Source organism: Sylvia atricapilla, chromosome 1 (genome assembly GCF_009819655.1).
Source record: "Sylvia atricapilla isolate bSylAtr1 chromosome 1, bSylAtr1.pri, whole genome shotgun sequence".
In the NCBI taxonomy this organism is placed as follows: domain Eukaryota; kingdom Metazoa; phylum Chordata; class Aves; order Passeriformes; family Sylviidae; genus Sylvia; species Sylvia atricapilla.
In genome coordinates, this window is record NC_089140.1 from 105,312,958 (window position 1) to 105,325,254 (window position 12,297).

The window sequence follows — 12,297 nt, forward strand, 5'->3', positions numbered from 1 at the left end:
ACCTTTCAGATGCTGTGTTGGAACCACTTTTTGTGGGGGCCTTTTTTTGAGCGGATGTGGTAGTCAACAGGATAAGAAAGGGATTTAGTAAAATGTGTTTTTTCTTCTGCTGTGTTGTAAAATGCATAAAATGCACGTTGGACTACAAAGTCTTAAAAGAAAACTTTGCCATGGAAGCTGTCTTTAAATCTGAACTGTTCGCTCATGTATTTGAGGCTCTGACTGGAGGCAGGTGAACTGGTTTAGCTGAGCCAGGGCTGGGAGTCTGGAGAGGAGGATATGGGGGTGGGAGGTGGTGTGTGGAGAATACTTCAAGCCAGGATTACTGTAAAATACATTATGAAACCATGTCACACTGAGACAGTGGAAACCTGAGTTGAGGGAGGAGAACGGCATGAAAGTAGAAGAACCTGTAATAGGAAGTACAGTGAATCATTACAACCTCTGGTGATAGGATTGCTGATAAGTTTATGCTGATCTAAGACTTCACTTCTAGAAGGGGCGGTCTGCCCTCCCCGCAGCTCTGGCTCTGTCATTTCCTTACTCCTATTGCTTCTAGTGATCATGAACTTGCGGGGTAGGTTGGATTTTCTCATTGATCTGTCTGAAAGCAAACTTGCCAAATCAGGAGTCTGGCAGGTTGTTTCACTTGCTAGAAAATGATGTGTCTGTAGAGCCAACATAATGCAGGAGCTGAAGTGCAGGGAAAAAAGTGGGATTGTGTCTTTCAGTAGCAATTTAGGTTGAATGTGCTTATGCAGATTGTGAAGTGGCCTTTCTAACTTTTTCTGCCTAAGTGTTTGTTTCTAAAAAACTTAACAAACAAACCCTGAAAGGCCAAACAAACCCACCCCACCACTATCCCACAAACCCTCAACCTTCTTCATTTACCTCATTCTGCAGTCAAATTGCATTGGTAGCAGAGAATCTACTATCATTTTTGTTCACGTATTTTAACTGGGTGCAAGGATACTTTGCAGTTAAGACTGCTAAATCTGGAATTGTTTTTATACAATAAGGTGCTGGCTTCATCTTGTTTGCAATTACTTTTATCTTGTAGATTGTCCAAATAAATCTGTTATTGTATGTTGCATTCTCAGATAGTACTGATGAGCATCTGCAAAAATTCTGTGAGCAAAGTACTGTGTAAAACCCAATATTTTATATGTAGGTTGGTAATGAATAATATACTGTATGCTAACATTCCATCATAAGAATAATTTTATATTTTGTATATCTAATGTTGGTAACTGATGTTGAAACAAGTGCTCTCTGTGGCTAAAAGTGAATTACTGTATTGTTCAGATCTGTGGCATATCTTATGTTGCAAATACACAATTCATGCTGCTGAATTTCCATGGCAAAGGTTGGAATGAGATGATCTGTAAGATCTCTTCCAACTCAAATGACTCTACGATTCTGTATATGTTAAGCTGTGGTTCTAGACTGAAAATCCGAATTTAAAAAGAAAAAAAAGTGTTACTCATGTGGCGAGGTCAAATAAAGATGCAAGCAACAGCAGCATTTGCTGTTGCTCTTCTACATCTCAGATTTAATGTAGCATCGTATTAGTGGATATTCCTTTGACCAAATCACCTGCAGCTATTAGAGACTGGAGTGTCATTTTATGGGGGTGCATTATGTTGGGTAGTATAAGTCAGCGTACCCCCAGCAGCTGTGCCTGGCTCCATCTCAGCCCTCTATAAGCACATGAGCTTTCCGGTTACTTTTTTGCTGAGCATGTGTTTAGCTTCTAGAAAAGAAGCAATATTTTAATTATCCCTATTAAAGCTTTACAGATCTCTCTCTCAAAAATTGTCACTGAAGTTTTGTCCTGTTGTTCAAAAGTAGAAATTTTCAGAAGCTACAAATGGTTATCCAGCTAAAAAAGGACCAAAATCTGTATGAGCTTCCCACTAAGCTGAAAATACTGTAGACCAACAAACACCAAAGCTTGTCTGCTACAAAATTTTTTATTGGTGATGCTTCAGTACTAATAGCATAGTGATGACATAAGTTCAGTGTTTCAGTGAAGAGTTTCAAGCATTTCATCAATAATCTTTGCAGCTCCTCAGACAGCCATGTAATCTGTTACAGTTGAATGCACTGGAGATGATAGTTTGAAAGAGTTCTTTAGCTGTTTTCATGATCAGGGTTACTAATAGATTTGCTGATTTCTTGATCTTTTCAGTGCAACTACAATGAAAGTAGTCTGTGGTTTGTTTAATGTATACAAGATAAAAGCAATCTAAGACCAGATCTATGCTGTGGTCTTAAAAACAGAGCAATACAACCCAGCTTCTTCTGTGATACTTCATGGGGAAGAGTGAATCAAGAATTACTGTGTAATTGGCAACATTAATTCTCTAATGTGACTTATGATGTGCCTTTCCAGTGAGTGCTGCTCTGAATGGTAGCTACTTAGCTGTCAAAATTTTGGCAGTAACTCTAGAAAATCCTGTAAAATTTGAAAAACCCTACCTCTCATCTAATGAGGAGAAGGATGCAGCCACTAAGCTGAATTTACCATTGTAGCATATTAATATCTTGCAGAATTTTAAGGTGTCATTCCATGAAACAGTCTTTTCTATCCTGCTGTCCCATGGTCTGGAAGAGAGATATAGTCTTTTTCTGAACAAAAAGAAACAAATGGGTAGTGGTTCCTGGCCCTTGGATGATATGCTGTGAACAGTAAGATAAAAATCTATTACACACAGAAGCCATTTATTTGTTCTGGTCGTCCTTCTGTTTTTCCAGTAAGATAATACATTTTAAAAGGATCCAGAAATGTAGCAGGCATCTTATTTCTCTGAAAGCAAGATACCTCCAAATACTTTTCAATCAAACTTCAGATAAAATTTTTTCTGGTATAAGACAGCAAACTAAAGATTTGGAAGGGGATCTGGTAAGGATAACACTCACACAAATAATAAGATAAGTGATTTTTGTTCACAGCAGACAAAATACCAGGTCAGTCAGTTTCTTATTTTTGTTTCAAAGATGAAGTGTATTAAAGAAATGTCAGTAGTATTTCTGAACATTTACATTTATATATTGAAGCATCTGATGAACTGGGTCAGTGTACTTTAAATTTTATCAGTAGAGTTGGCAGTTTTTTATTTCCTTGCTGAAGAAAAGGATATAAAATATCATTGAGTTAGTTAGGACCGTTTTTTGTTTAGTGACTAGAGCTACTTTGGAAACAAGCTGGCTGTAATTAAAGTGTTGATGCCCTTCCATAGTGTTCCTCAAGTTGTGGTTGCAGTTTCAGGAACAACTTCTTGTTGGGTTTTTGTTGTCATCGTTTGTTTGGGGTTTTTTTGGTTAGGATATTGTTGCCCCGCTTTTTCCTGGTTGCTCAGTCTCATATTGCTTCTTCAGTCCTAGGGAATTTTCAGGAATTTTTTATTGTGTGTCTCAGACTATCCACAGTAGCTACCCTAGAACTTAGAAGGGGTCTTTAGAGGCACTGAGCCTGGCAGGTGAAGATAAAGAGCTTACATGACATGATGCCCTGTGGGAAGCCACTATAGAAGGCTTGTTGTGCTGTTGGTACTGAGTGCTTTGTATCAGTCCAGCATTCTGAAGAGTGGTGTGGTGGTGTGCCCAGATACCAAGCAAACCACAGTGCTCCAGACCGCTCCCTCCCTAAAGTAGCTAAACACAGTTCTGATGGTGCCAAGATTTGAAAATACAGCATCATTGAATTATAAAATCGACTATGCTTATCAGTGCAACTGATACTGGTTTATTTTGCCACATTTCATAAAGCTTTGGTAACTTGAGTTTTACTAAATTATATCCTTAATTTTGAAAAAATCTTCCCTAAGCGAATCTCTCAATCTTTGTTGTCTCAAAGAATTGATGTTTCCATTGTTTGTTTTTTTCTGAAGTATTCTAGTCTTTTCTTCCTAGCACGTGAGAGAGCTGTTATGAATAGAAGCTAGATGGCTCACAATGAGCAATGTACAATCTGTTAGGTGTCGTTGTCTTAAATTGCTGTGTTATAAGTGATTTGAACTGTGAGGAGGTGAAAAGCTTTCTGCCAGGAAAACAAAAAAATCCTAAGAGGCTGAGAATGGCTTCTGTCTACTCTAAGGAGGACAAACATGGAGAACAGCCTGGCTGTGGATGCTCCACGTAGCAGTTGGTTTCCTGTGGGTTTGTATGATCCTCTGGCCTGAAAATGCAGTTGGTTAGTTGCAATTCCTTTAGACTCTCTGACTCTGGGGGCTGAAAAGTGTCACTTAATACATCATTCTGGCAGCTGCGGCGTAAGTATGAAACCAGGAGTTGGTTTATGTTGTGCACTCAGTAGCAAGAGAATATGGAGATGCATAAGCAGGGTCTCTTATGGGAGTATCTTAGCAGTGTGTAGGAAGGAGTGCACTTCCTTACTGGTACAGTAGTCTACCTCACAGACTTCTCTGCTTTCAAGGAGGGCTCATTAGGGTGAGCTGTGCCCAGACACAGCTTTTAAGGTTTGTTTTTTTTTTTTTATAGGAAACTCGTTGGCTTGTTCGGAAAGAGACCTTAGGAGTGAATAGCACTTCACCTCAGTGTGGATGCTCAAGGCAACAAATGATTGGAATTAACTGGGAGCTCAGTTATTGCTTGACAGGGCAGTCATTCATACCTTTTGAGGGTATTTTTAAGTAAAAGCTGAGAGGTTCAACTTATATGGATATTTCTGAGGATTATTGAGATCCCACAGTTTTGATACCAAAACTGTAATGAAGAACTGTTTAATTCAGATACATTATCTGCCTTGCAATGAATGCACTGTGTGACTGAGTGATTTCACTTGCATTAGCAAGTATTACTTGGATTTTAAAAGTTTGGATTTTGTGCAGAAGCTCTGTTTCTCCTGTAGATAGAGTGTTCCTTCAACAGTAGGGAAACATCAGATGACAGAAGAGTTTTCTTGGCACAGGATTGTAGCGGTTTCTGGTTTTGTGTTTGTCTTTAAGGAACTGTCATAAGGGAGCTGCATATGCTGTTTATAACGATAAGACAATAAGGGATTTAAGTTTGGTAACTTATGTATTCCAAAAGCTAGGTGAAGACATGTAAGCTTAAGAAAACTGTATTTCTCAGAGAATACAATATTGAGCAATTTGTTTATCTAGCATTGTGTTGCTAGTATCTTTAACCTTCAGTCTTTGGACTTCATGGATTTTAGTCTACTTTAATACTTGTAGTAATCAAGTTGCTTTTCCTCACCCCGACTACCAGACACTGCCATGGTATGTTATACTCAACCATTATATGTTAAGAAAATATCCCACTAGTACTCACTTCACAGTTTCAGCATTTATTTTGTCTGTGCTTAAGAGACCATTTTCCTTCTCAGAAACTGAGTTTTACAGCCCATGGCAACACTTTATAAAGTGATGATTTTAAAGAGATCTAATGTAGTGGAACTTGGTCATTAAATGCTTAAGTAAAGGATGCGATAATGATTTTGAGGGAGAAAATTCCTTTGTCTACATTTCAGAATTTGTTTAAATACTTCTTTAATGTGATTTTAACTGCTAGATAGCATTCTTCTAAAAAACAAAGCTGATCTTCACACCATTCTAGCCATTGTATGATTTGTTTGTGTGCTTTAAGTAGAAGGAAGTGAATGTGAAATTATTCTCCTTTGGAACTGTTGGTATAGCTTTTCACCCACTTTCTCTGTTTGAAAAAAGATTAAAATTATTATAGCCACTACTGCATAGTTCTGAGAATTAATGTTGTTCTACTGGTGTCATTCAGCATATGTTGTAGGGGTGTTTATGCCATCTCTGCCTATTTTTTTTCAGTGCAATGCGTGTGTTGTTGTCCAAGTTACCACGACCGTGGATTGTTGATGAGAAAAAAGATGATGGTTACACTGCCTTACATCTGGCAGCTCTCAATAATCATGTGGAAGTGGCTGAACTTTTGGTGCATCAGGTAGGAAGGACTCTTTTCTCAGGAGAATTTAAATATCATGCTTTGATTAACCATCTGATGTGAGAATAGTTGACTGCTTTACGCCTGCAGTCGCAATGCAGAAGCAGTGGAGCAGGGAAGGATGTGTTGAGCTCTAAGGGTCAAACTTGCCTTTGAGATTGTTAAAATGGCCTAATGGTGCAGAGAGACTGAAAAATTTGATACCTATTTTCATTCAACAGATTAACATCAGTGAATAATTGAAGTATTTAATCACTTCTGTTCTCAAATCCCCAACTAGGAATTATATTCAGGGTCATAGTCAGTGCTCTAATGGACTGCCTTGCCTATAGATGAATTGCTGGGTTGATAATGTTGTAATGCTTTGAATATCTTGCAGGGCAATGCTAACCTGGATATCCAGAATGTTAACCAGCAAACCGCTCTTCATCTTGCTGTTGAACGACAGCATACACAAATTGTTAGGGTAAGTATCTTATTTACAGTAAGCCATATGGTTAATGGCATTTGACTAAAGCTGATGGCAGCTGTTAAAATATGAATACTTCATGAACATTTAAAAAATTATTTGACAACATATACTCACTGCATGTTTGTTTGATGGATTTTTTTTAATTCAGAAGCCTGCCAATTTTCAGAGAAGGTCAGTCAGCAATATGAACGCCACTTGAGGCATGGTAAATTTTTGTACATGTACATTATGGCTTCCCCTGTGTGGTTGCCAATTCCAGCATCCCTTTTTGTTTAGTAAGGAAGAGTGTGTTCAGCTGTTACTTGTCTGAATCTTGTGGTGCTGTAAGGGGACCTTCAAATAGCATTTCTGATGCCTCTTGCTGTATGAATAATTATTCTTGCTCATGGCTTTTGCAAATCGTACCATGAAACATCTTTTTATGATCTTAACTACATTTCAGTCTCTGAGTGCTTTACATTCCCTGCTCTTAGCTTGGGAGACCTAAGCAGTTAACAGTAGGACCTTATTGGTGAAAGGAGTGCTATCCTGTTGTTTTGTTTGCATGGTTGAGAAGCTAATATTTCTACTTAACAAAGCTTTATTACTAGCACAGGAGGTGTGAGTCTGGCATAGCTTGCTGTTTCTGGCCTGTGTGCACTGTCTACAGGATGTGTATGGCTCAGTGTTTTGCTTGCTGCTGTGGGCTTTTGAGCCCCAGAGAGAGCACTCGCTGCTCTCAGAGTGAATACATCAACCTGGCCTTGGCCTTTGGCATATTTTTTTGTCTTTTCATACAAGATGACTCTACAAAACTCTCTTATTCAGGCCTAAACAGAATTGTCTCCCCTATGCAGGCCTGCATTCTTTTAAACATTATTTTACCGTAAGGTTTCTCCCTCTCTGAGGGCTGATGGGTGTGATCCCATTGCAGTGCAACATGTGATATGGCCCTATATCTGGATCTGCTTGCTACCAAAAGAATGGTTTCCTAGAGTCAGTGCCATTTGCATCCTACAAGCAATTTGGCAGTTGTGTTTGGTGAACTCTTGTGCCCTTCTGGAATTTACACAGTACCTGAGAATACAGTATTAATGTAGCAGATGAGCAGGAAGGTAGGCATGTAGAGGAACTAGCATGTGTATTTGACTGACATGCCTATTCCTGAGAATGTTTAAGTGAATGACCCTGTAGAGTATCCGTTTTTCAGAGCTGGATTAGCTTTAAGAAGTCCTAAAATAGCTCATGCAGCCATGCAAAGAACATGTTGGCTCCATATTTCAGAATTAATTCCTATTGGATACCTTCCAGAGCTGGGTTTGTACCCTCAGGCATTTGTGGAATAGTGGTCAAAGGTAGCAGGGCTTTTTTAAAAGTCCTACTGCCATGACAAAGGGCAGTGATTTGCCTTTTTTTTTTTTTTTTTTCCTCCGATTATTTTTTTACACTTCTGCAGAGTTCTAGCCAAGGATTCCAGGAGAAACTCTAAGAAGTAAAGAGCTAGTGGCAGACACAAGATGCAAATATGAGAAAAGAAATTGGGCCAGAGTAAATCCATTTAGAGAGTGTAACAAGTTGAGACTTGACTGTGTTGACTGTTAGCTGGTTTTCTTGGTTTCACTTGTGGAAGAAAAGGTTGGAGAAAATAGTAAGCTGCAAATAATTGCAGGCAGATACTTCCTTGAAAATTAGGCTTTGAATTCCTTTAAGGCTATTTTCCTTTTATCCTATTCAGAAGCCTGAGTTTCTTTGGTTCTGAGAAACTGAGCTCCTTGCAAGCATGTGCATTCCAAAGAGGGAGACCCCTCGTAGTGTATTCCTGTTTTTAGATTATGCCTTTTGTCTCTACTGCTAATCCCAGTTTTGTAGAGTAGCAGAAGCTCAAAAACTAGAGTTAAAATCTCAGCTGCTGCCTACAACTTTCTGAATGGTGATGGGGTTTAATTTTTAAGGGGCGGTTGGTATTTTTTTGTCAGCATGTGTTGATTCGTTTTGTTCAACAGCGTGTTTAACAGAGTTCTGGTGGGTTGATAATTCCTATGCAAAGGCCATAGGAATAGGAGGGCCTGTGCAGCCTTGTGCTTGTTTCGTGTCATGTGAACAGGAACGGGTGTCTAAAATTAGCCTAAGAGACAAGTCTTACAGTTCATTACTTTCCAAAGTGTTCTGAGAGAGTTTTTAATAGTGTCATTGATTTTTATGTGTTCTCCTGAATTAGGGTAAACCAAAGTACGTGCTTAACTACTTTGCTAATGCGAAGACACTGTAAATTAAGTTGTAAAGTTTAGCATGGTGTGAAAGTGGTGATTTTTGAGGTCATTGAAGCCTAATAGTAAAGAATATATACCTATCTTAAATACTGCACGTATTGCTGTAATACATTACATTGTTTGCAGGCTGTCTCACAAGAGTTACAGTCTGAGGAAGTAGAAAGAATCCTCTAAAATTGTGTCTTTTATAGCACTCAGAGCATGGGCAAGCATTAGCTTTCTGCTGAAATAAGCTTGCTGATATTTGAGACAGATAAATGCTTTGGTTGAGGGCTGAACTTCGGGTACAGAAAATAAATTTAAATTAATTCAACTGTGAATTGTAGCAAGATAGGAGTAGCCCTTTTGAACCTTCTAGAGAATTCTAAATCAGAATTTTCTGAAATTCGTTCTAAAAGGAATAAATGGTGACTTTTTGGTTTTGTTTTTTGGTTTTTAATTTGGATTCTCTCTCTTTTCAGCTCTTAGTCCGTGCAGGTGCTAAATTGGATATTCAGGATAAAGATGGGGATACTCCCCTGCATGAAGCCCTGAGACACCACACCCTGTCACAGCTCCGCCAGCTCCAAGACATGCAAGATGTGGGCAAGGTAGATACTGCTTGGGAGCCATCAAAGAACACAGTAAATAAACCACATTTATTTATTCTTTTTTCCCCCCTATATATTTGTCTCTTTGTCTAGTTCTGTACTGTTGGACTGGTTTTTGGCAGCATAAATTCATGTAGACATTCTGCATTAAACTGCAGTGTAAGCAGAAATCATGTTGTTATATGTAGCTTTTCACATGAAGTCATTACCTTTTTTGAAGAAAAAGAGGGTTATGTAGCTCGAAAATATTTCTACTGATTTCTCTTCTATAGTAAACATGTGTGGCTGCCAAAAAATCAAAGTAGCTTTTTTGGAAAGAGAATTAACAGTATTACAGTACAGAATAAGACTGAAATAGTTTTCTGTGATTCAGTATTTTGCATGTCTTCATAGCTTTAGTTGCTTGGTTGCATCTATAACTTTCTGAAAGTATTTTCTGTGAGAGCAAGGCATTCTTAATTTTATGTGTTTATTGATATGTATATTTTTTACCGAGTTCATTTCAGAAATTGTCAAAAAGGAAATAGTAAAAAACCTCCAGGTAATAAAAGTCAAAATGTTTTATTGAAAAAAAGAAACTCCCACACCCAAAAGATGTGTGCACCCCATATGCAAAGGTGAAGTTTATAGTTTACCTGAGAGACAAAGAAGAAATAAAGTTATGGAGCAATTCAGATTGAGAAAAAGAGACAGTTTTTTTCTTTAGATATCAAAGATGCCCAACATAATGGTGGATCAGATCTGCTGAACCATTAGTTACCAGTATAATTTTTTTTTCTAATTTTAACTGGGAGTTAAAATTAAAAAAAAATTGTTGATATTGTTTTTGCATTTCGTTAAGAAAAAACAAATACACCACCTTTATGAAAAGTCTTTGTTCAAAATAATAATTCCACTGTACAATTTTTTTTTTAATTGGATACTTAATCTCACTGAAATAACTGGAATAAGCTTTGAAAGGGATTTGAAATACGACTGGCATGTGTAAGAAAATGCTTGTGTCCTTTTAAATGAGACAAGAAGAGCAGTTACAGCTCAGTTGTTTCTGTGATCTGAAATGGACTCTGTGAGAGCTGTCTAGAATAATTTGTGTTTGTATGTTTAACTGTGAAATGAATGAAAGGGAGATGAATTTCTTTTCTTCACATTCAGCATTTCATAAATAGATTTCTCTTCCCAGTCTTATTAATGGCATCCACAGTGGATCTAGAGTTATGTACTGAGTTTTCAGTACATAACTAAAGGGTTTTAACAGAAGCAGCGAGGTTTTTTTCCATCACCTTTTACCTTCTCTTTGAGGGAATTTTATGTTTTAGAGAATTAAGTTTTATTTCTAATTTCATTTGGGAAGTATCCTTGGTTTAAACAAAAAATGTGTTTTTTTAAAAATTTCTATTGAAGTAATAAGACAAAGAGCAGGCAAAGGATATCATGAGCAACAAAGAAAAAATTCTCTCATCATTGTATCTCTGATAACCTAAAAATGTTTTAAAGTTGTAAAAAATCTTAATCAACCAATACCTCGTCTCCCTTATTAGCATGATCAAATTACTGGTCATTTCTTTGCACTTTGTTTAGCTGCAGAGAATTTTTGCCAAACAAATTTAGGAGGTTTAAGTGGTGTGGAGAAGATAAGTTCTGTCAGAGAAGAGATGATAACTTGCTTGTTTTTATTTTATGTGAAGTGTAAAAGATGGAGTAAATATACTTGGAAACGCTTTAAGATGATCAGCAAATCAAACCATTTTGAAAATGTTTTGTGAAAAACAATGAATGAGAACAATACTTGTACCTATCTACCTTTATTTAAATGACAGTAAGGTAAAAATTCTATAAACTAGACTTTACCATTAAACAGTTTTAAATATTGAGCTGTCTTTGGCCCAAAATTGAGTATCAACAAAGACAGAATCAAAGCTGTGAAAATATGTGCAGGTATCTGGACCTTTAAAGCTATCTAAGGACACATTGATAATTTGTCTTGTGTAGGATTGCAAATACGGGTGATGCATAGAAGATAAATTGGATTACTAATTTAGCCTGGGAATCAGTAAGGCTTTCTTTTCGTGAATGCAATGACTTAAATTGAGGGTTTGTTTTGGGATATTTTTTATTATTCTTCATTAGTTCTTTTAAAGGATGGAAAATGTGTCAGAGATCATTAGAGTATGTGATAGCAACACATCTCTGTAAATATTTAGTATTTTGGAGCCTATTTTTGCTTGGCTAAATTTTAATTAATTTTGGACTGTTGTCTTGGAGATTGCAACAACCTACTGAGGCCTGTAGGATGCCTCTTTGTAGTACATAGTACTTCAACAAATAAATATTTCTATTTCTGTTTCAGTTGAATAAACTGAAAAGAAAAATCTCACTTGCATGATTTTAGGGTTTTTTCATACTTGATCGAGTTGGTTGAACAGCAACCCATTGAGATTGTATTATTTGTTTTTACTGATTATCATTTTTATATCTTTTTACTGATTATCATTAACTTACTTCATAAATGGAACTAAAGTGAACTAATTCTTTAACATCGATTTTTATTTTTTATAGTCCCTTCTGAATGCCAACATTTATGCCTGTTGGAACAGGCTCTCCAGGAAAGTGGTCACAGCACCAAGCCTGCCTGAGTTCAAGAAGCTTTGGGACAATGATCTCAGGCACCTGGTGTGAATCTTGGGCCTGTCCTGTGCAGGGGCAGGAGTTGAACTTAATGATCCTTGTGAATTCCTTCCAACTCAGGATATTTTATGTTACATCTAAAACAGTTTTTGTCAGGTTTCTTCAGTTTATTTTTTGATAGACTATTTTAAATAGTTTATTTTAAAGGCATTTAGTGAAAAATCTTGATAGTATGCAAAGCCATACTCATCTTAGGTACCATTCTGAAAAACATTTTTGTGCTCAAGTGCTATGAGCAGTGAACCCCATTTCTTCAAATGATTTTAAAATTTTCCGTCCACCATATTATGGTGATTGTGCAGCTGGGAGGAGGAGAAATTTCCTGAAGTATAGTCTCCACTACTACAAAAAAGTCATTTGA

At 37.1% G+C, this 12,297-nt stretch overlaps 1 protein-coding gene across 3 annotated transcripts in view; it reads left to right on the forward strand.

The window, feature by feature from the left end:
• The window catches only part of MIB1 (MIB E3 ubiquitin protein ligase 1), a 77,109-nt gene that overhangs the window by 45,228 nt on the left and 19,584 nt on the right, over window positions 1–12,297 (forward strand). For 2 of the 3 annotated variants that reach the window (XM_066329697.1, XM_066329704.1), the window contains exons 13-15: window positions 5,808–5,940; window positions 6,320–6,406; window positions 9,123–9,284. In XM_066329697.1, the coding sequence (XP_066185794.1) occupies window positions 5,808–5,940; window positions 6,320–6,406; window positions 9,123–9,284 (382 nt within the window). The remainder of the gene's footprint in view (window positions 1–5,807; window positions 5,941–6,319; window positions 6,407–9,122; window positions 9,285–12,297) is intronic. The other variant, XM_066329713.1, reaches the window with a different exon arrangement.